At 33.4% G+C, this 6,597-nt stretch overlaps 1 protein-coding gene across 7 annotated transcripts in view; it reads right to left on the bottom strand.

Annotated features, from left to right (window-relative positions):
* Positions 1-6,597, bottom strand: part of rbfox3b (RNA binding fox-1 homolog 3b) — a 286,430-nt gene that overhangs the window by 88,701 nt on the left and 191,132 nt on the right. Inside the window, exon 1 of one of the 7 annotated variants that reach the window (XM_079869286.1) lies at positions 2,632-2,834. The exons of the other annotated variants lie outside the window; for them this stretch is intronic. Coding sequence (XP_079725412.1) covers positions 2,632-2,748 — 117 coding nt within the window. The 5' untranslated portion in view covers positions 2,749-2,834. Of the gene's footprint in view, positions 1-2,631; positions 2,835-6,597 lie in introns of those variants that run through there. 7 annotated transcript variants of the gene reach the window in all.

Consider the following 6,597-nt stretch of genomic DNA (forward strand, 5'->3'; position numbering starts at 1 on the left):
TGAGTGGATCTCTGAGCTGCTGTGAGTGAGTGGAGGCGGGGCTCATTTGCATATTCATAGAACCTCTTTACTAAATGAGGCAAGGGTGTAGAGTTACATTCAAGATATTTTAAGGCATGAAGGCATTTTTTTTCCAAGGAAAAAAACTTTAAATATGTAATTTTGATGATCAATGATGTGTTGTAAGGGATGAAATTATTGATTACAGGGTGACTTTAATACTTATGAATCCCAGTACAGAAAAGTCCATTATATACTTAAAACATCAGCGAATTCAGACCAATTTTGACAATTTAAAATTGAAATGATTTTATTGGATGATAAGGATATGTAGAAACCAATATACCAAGCATTGCTAACAAAATACTGATATATATAGAAGCCAATATATCAAGCATAGCTAATAAAATACCGATATGCAGAAACCGATATATCAAGGATTGCTAATACAATACAGATATGTAGGATATGTAGGATATCAAGCATAGCTAATACAAAACTGATATGTAGAAACCGATATCTCAAGCATTGTTAATAAAATTCAGATATGTATAAACCGATATCTCAAGCATTGCTAATATGTAGAAACCGATATATCAAGCTTTTTTAATAAAATACAGACAGATAGAAACCGATATCAATAATTGCTAATAAAATACAAATATTTCGAAACCGATATCTCAAGCATTCTTAATAAAATACCAATATGTAGAAACCAATATATCAAGCATAGCTAATAAAATACCGATATGTAGAAACCAATATATCAAGCATAGCTAATAAAATACCGATATGTAGAAACCAATATATCAAGGATTGCTAATAAAATACAGATGTGTAGAAACCGTTATCTCAAGCATTGCTAATACAAAACTGATATGTAGAAACCGATATCTCATGCATTGTTATTACAATTCAGATATGTATAAACCGATATCTCAAGCATTGCTAATATGTAGAAACCGATATATCAAGCTTTGCTAATAAAACACAGATATGTAGAAACCGATATATCAAGCTTTTTTAATAAAATACAGATATTTCGAAACCGATATCTCAAGCATTCTTAATAAAATACCAATATGTAGAAACCAATATATCAAGGATTGCTAATAAAATACAGATGTGTAGAAACCGTTATCTCAAGCATTGCTAATAAAATACTTATATGTAGAAAGAAACCGATATGTCAAGCAATGCTAATAAAAATAAAACAGTTTGATACTGATAATTATTTTTATGTTAGTACTAATAAACAACATATCATAAATCTATAGTTTTGCATGATGTTTTTTAAATAGTATTATACTGAAGCTCTAATCTACAATTTTCCATGCAAATATGTCAAATTAAATATTAAAATAGTATAATATATAGTATAAAAGATATATACATATAATATATAGTATAGTATATATACATAATTTTAACACTTATAAAATCCCAACACAGAAAAAGACCAATATCTACTTAAAACATCAGCAAATTAAGACCGATATTGATGATTTAAAATGTAAATGTTTATATCGGTTGATATGGATTTGTAGAAACCGATATTTCAAGCATTGCCAAAAAAATGTAAAAGACATGTGCACTTAAACTAAGCTAATCTAATGACTAATTCAACAAAGTTAATTAAGAACATTGATCAAGTGATGTAACACAAGCAGCTCCTGAATAATTCATGAGAGCATCTGCATATGCTAATGTTGGTGATGAGGAGATCAAATTAATATTATTAAAATTAATGTGCATGTCAAATACATGTAAGTTGTATTTATAAATGAAAACACAAATGACGCACAATCTAATGTCAAACAACAAACTGCAATACTAGATGCACATGACCAATTCATATCAACAATAAAATGTCAAAAAGAAATATAAGCACATAAGATTAAAAACTGCTATAGAAAATTAATTTACTTATTGGAGTAGATAAATAGTAGCATTGATATTATTTGCACCCAATATCGGCTGGTTTTCACCTGATATTCAGGAGAAAAAATACAGATATCAAAAATAAAATATATATTCACCAATATATATGGTCACTAAAGCATGATGCATCTTTAATACAATCTTCAAAAACAAAACCCGCTGACTTTAATATCCAGTGAAGAATCTAATGACTTATTCTACAAAGTAATTTAAGTTAATTAAAAACAGTGTTTAGTAATTTAACAGGGAAAAGTCACGGAAAATCCTGAATAATTCATGAGAGTATCTGCATAAAATTGCATAAAAATCTGCATAAATCTGCTAATTATGACCTAAAATGAATGACAGAATTGTGTCTGGAGCACATCTCAAAACAGTTTCCGTTTTGTGATTGTAAAACATTGCCAGAATGAATTCACAATGAAATTCCAAAACTGATACTAAACTACAACACTAGATACAAACAACTAGTAACAAAATGACTATGTAAGAAAGTAAATTGAGTCTAAACGAAGGAGCGGACGTGGAATAAAAGCACGGAAATGTGGGATAAAAGCGGAGCGCTGACCCCAAACAGAGAAGGGGTCAGGGGTCAGGATGAAAAAAAAAAAACGCATGTTCATTCACTCGCTCAGGAATGAAATACGAGAAAGGAGTGTATAAAAGCAAAGGCAGCGGGAGGATCCTTACCTCGGATAAGTAGAGGAACGCGGGAGGAGCGTGCAGGGAATGAGGCATCATCCCGGAGCCGGACAGAAGCACGCATGCAGAGTTTGCCATGGAGCTCAAAGATGAAGATTTCCACATTTAACCACAGACAGGCACACACACACGTCTCTCTCTCTCTGTCTCTATCTGTGTGTCTCTCGCTCCTGCTGGATGAGCACGGCTTCCCTCGCTCGCTCTCTGTTTACTCTGCACACAATAAAGATCACTTAAACATCCACATGCGGAGGTGGGAGGTGCATGAGAGCAGTGTGTGTGTGTGTGTGTGTGATCGTATAGCAGCGCTGCGTGTGTGCTTTAATTGCCCACGACCCCCTTTAGAGCCCAACACTCACAAAAGACCCCTGAAATCACACTCAAGGACACACACACACACATATAAAAGAGGACATGCTGCAGACTTCTGCTGCTTTTAAAGCTAATTATAGTCACTACACATCCTTAACATGACTTTCATCATTTTGCTTCGATGCAAAACAACTAAAAAAATTCATACGTTAAATACACTCTCAAAAAAATAAAGGTTCCAAAAGGGGTGTTTTCACGGTGATGTAATTGAAGAACCATTTTTGGTTCCCTAAATAACCTTTCAGTGATCAGTTCTTAAAAGAACCTTTTTTTCCCTTAGTGTGAAGAACATTTTTTATAATTTAAAGAACCTTTTTCCACCATAAAGAACCTTTTGTGGAATGGAAAGATTCCACTGATGTTAAAAAGACAACAATAAAGAACCTCAGTTTGTACGAGTGTATATTTTTACTTTATCTATGGATTATTTTTAGTTGTTTTGCACTGAAGCATCAGCTAAATGATGAATGTCGTGTTAAGGATGTGTAGTGACCTTGTAACCAAAGGAAGGTCACTTCTGGCATTGTTTTTCAAACCAAATGCGTCTCAACTGAAAGCTTTACGTGCATTTTACGATATTTTCTAGATTTAGCTTTAGGAGTGCATTAATTTGCAATTAATAAGCACATAAAAACAAGTTTGATTAATCTCTAAAGTCCCGTTCACACCAAGGACGGTAACTTTAACGATAAAGATATAGATCTAAAAATCGTTCTCGATATTAACTAATAGCAGAGTCCACACCACAACTATAACGATAACAGCAGAGAGAAACGATATCAGTTGAATAATTTTCAGTACGATTTTTTTTTTACAGCTGATGAACGATAAAAACATTGATAGTCAATCAGTCAATTTTTTCCCACACAATAAAACATCTTACTGACCACATAGTGTTGGATGGAGAAGAATGTTTCAAGAGTGTGTAAAGAGTCGCTTCAGAATGAAATCAAGCAGGAATACAGCACAACTTGACCTGTCCGTCAACAAGCACCTCAACTTTTACACTTACAGTACACACTCTAGATGCTTCATGCACCATTGAAATCAATAGATTCACAGTGCTCTCTGACGCCTAGTAAGTGCCCTTAAGCATTCATTCCTGTCTGCAACAACAACAACAACATGCACACTGAGAGCAACATCTCATTCAAGACTAAAACACAAAGCAACACTATTCATCTGCTATCTAACAAACACTGATGTTCCCTTCAGGAAATGCACATCTATTTCTCTGCTTGTTGAAGTTTTTATCAGAGCAATACTGTATCTAAGGGCATGAAACTAGTATTTTAACAGCCAAATGGAGACAAAATCATTGATAGCAATAATCACCTTGATTATTACGTTTTTCATGTGCAGATTTTCTTTTTGAAGACTGTTTACATCCACTCCCACATAAGCGGAGGCATCAATCAAACGGTGTGTGTCAGTAACAGATGTTCTGTGTAAGGCGCCCATCACACACACATACACACACTAATGTGATTTCACTACAAATTACATCACTGCGACGCTGTCTCTCTGTGTGAGTGTGTGTATCTGTCCGTTCAGCAGCAGGTTTGTCTGCGACACTGATGTGTTACACTTCATTTGAGCCGCACAACTGCGGCATCTCACCCTCACACGATCACATGACCACACACTCGCCTGTCAGGGATGTTAACCGACAGGGTACAAATCTAAGACCGAAACTACTGATTTAACAGATTAAAGTCAGCACGAAACGGAGGTTGCACTGTTTTTTTTCTTTCAATAGTGACGTATATCCGAGTGAAACAGCTTCTGGAACAAGAACAAATGTCTCAATTTGATTTTCTATGAAGCAAAAAGCAGTTTTTTGTAAATGTTTCAATGTCTTTATGTAGATCTACATTAATCCCCCTAGTGTGCAACTCCGTTACATTTTGTTTTTTGTATACTGTTGTATGTGTAACATATTATTTTCTGTTAATAACATATATTTTTTTTTTAAAACAAGAACAAATGTTGGGCGGGGCTTGATTTTGTCTGTGGTGAATTGATTGGATGGTTGTGGTTTGCTATTGGCTGATCTCATGTGATTGACATGTTGCCCCGCCCCCGTCGTTTACGAGGAAAGATTGCGAGGAACATAAATAATGAATTATAATAAATGTATAATAAATACTGCAATATTCCCAAATATATATATATATAGAAGAATAGTCCATTTTGTGGTTTCATGGTGTCTTTAATAAACTAAAATTTGTTAATGCAAGTTAAAAACTAAAATAAAAACTACAGATGTTCTTGATCTTCATGTGCCGGTGTCTGAAACTGGACGATGGGGTTGGTTTCTGCATGAAACCTTCTCAATCACCTGTCTGTCAGATCTTGCACAGCAGTGATTCTATTGGCTGATTTGACAGGATGTGCTTTTGCATGTAACTACTGTAGATTATATGAAACAATGGATTTGAATTAAATATAAACCAAAGCAAACTAAATTCCAAAAAAGTAAATTATTGAAATAAAATCAAATGAAACTATAATAACCTATCATTTGTGCTATTTTTATCTTATTATTATTTTGTCTAAAAATGCATCAAAATATTCAGCTTCTCTCACCACTATCATTGTGTGTTTAAGGCAAGGTTTTGGTCAGTTTTGCTTCAATGTCTTCTTCCAGTCTAGTGGAAATTATTTTATTAGACTTTTATCTATTTGCATCTGTAGATTTCAAATACAATACTTATCTTTAAAGTTTTTTTTCTCCACTTCAGCATCACTTATATACACCAAACTTTACAGTTTTATTCCTGACTATATTCTGAAGGTTTTTACTGTGGGGTTTCTTTATATATCATTCTCACTGATTTATAGAACATTTTATTCCTAAAAGCATGTTTTTTTCTGGCTGTTGACAGTATTTTCTGATTTACAGAGTGATAAAAATTTGATATCCAAAATCCCTCTGTAAAAACCTTAAGCTCTAATATGTCAACAAAATGAAACATTTTGAACTTGGCTTTATCCAATGTTCAGATTAATCTTCTGGAAATCTACACAAATTAGGTCATTTTTAATTAGATAATGCCTAATTTGAACCTTTAGAACATCTCAGAAAAGCGTGTAATACAAAACAAATGTCTTAATGTACTGTGATTAATAAACTGGGGAAAGTATGGTGATATTTAATAGTTCTACACTTGAAATGAGACACACACCACCAGTCACAGTGCTTCTCGTGAGCTTAAAAACCTAGATGCTTCTGCTTAAATGTTTCAAATAAGTTATGTAGACAAATATAAGTGTTGTGTTTATGTATACATTTCTTTACAAACAGTTTACAAAAACATTTTGATCTAAAGACTTCTGCTTAAATGCTTCAATTGGGTTGTGCAGACAAATATAAATGTGATGCTTAAGTCAAGTCAAGTCACCTATATCATTTATAATGCTTTTAACAATATAGATAGTTTCAAAGCAGCTTTACAGTGGTAATAGGTAATTAAAGTAACAGAGATTGATTTGGCTTTACAGCAGCTCTAGAATAAAGTTATTGTCCAGCTAGTCCAATCAAAGTTAGTTTTGATTGATTCACTTCTGTCGCAGTAGGTC

Source organism: Squalius cephalus (assembly GCF_949319135.1).
Source record: "Squalius cephalus genome assembly, chromosome: 1".
Lineage (NCBI taxonomy): Eukaryota > Metazoa > Chordata > Actinopteri > Cypriniformes > Leuciscidae > Squalius > Squalius cephalus.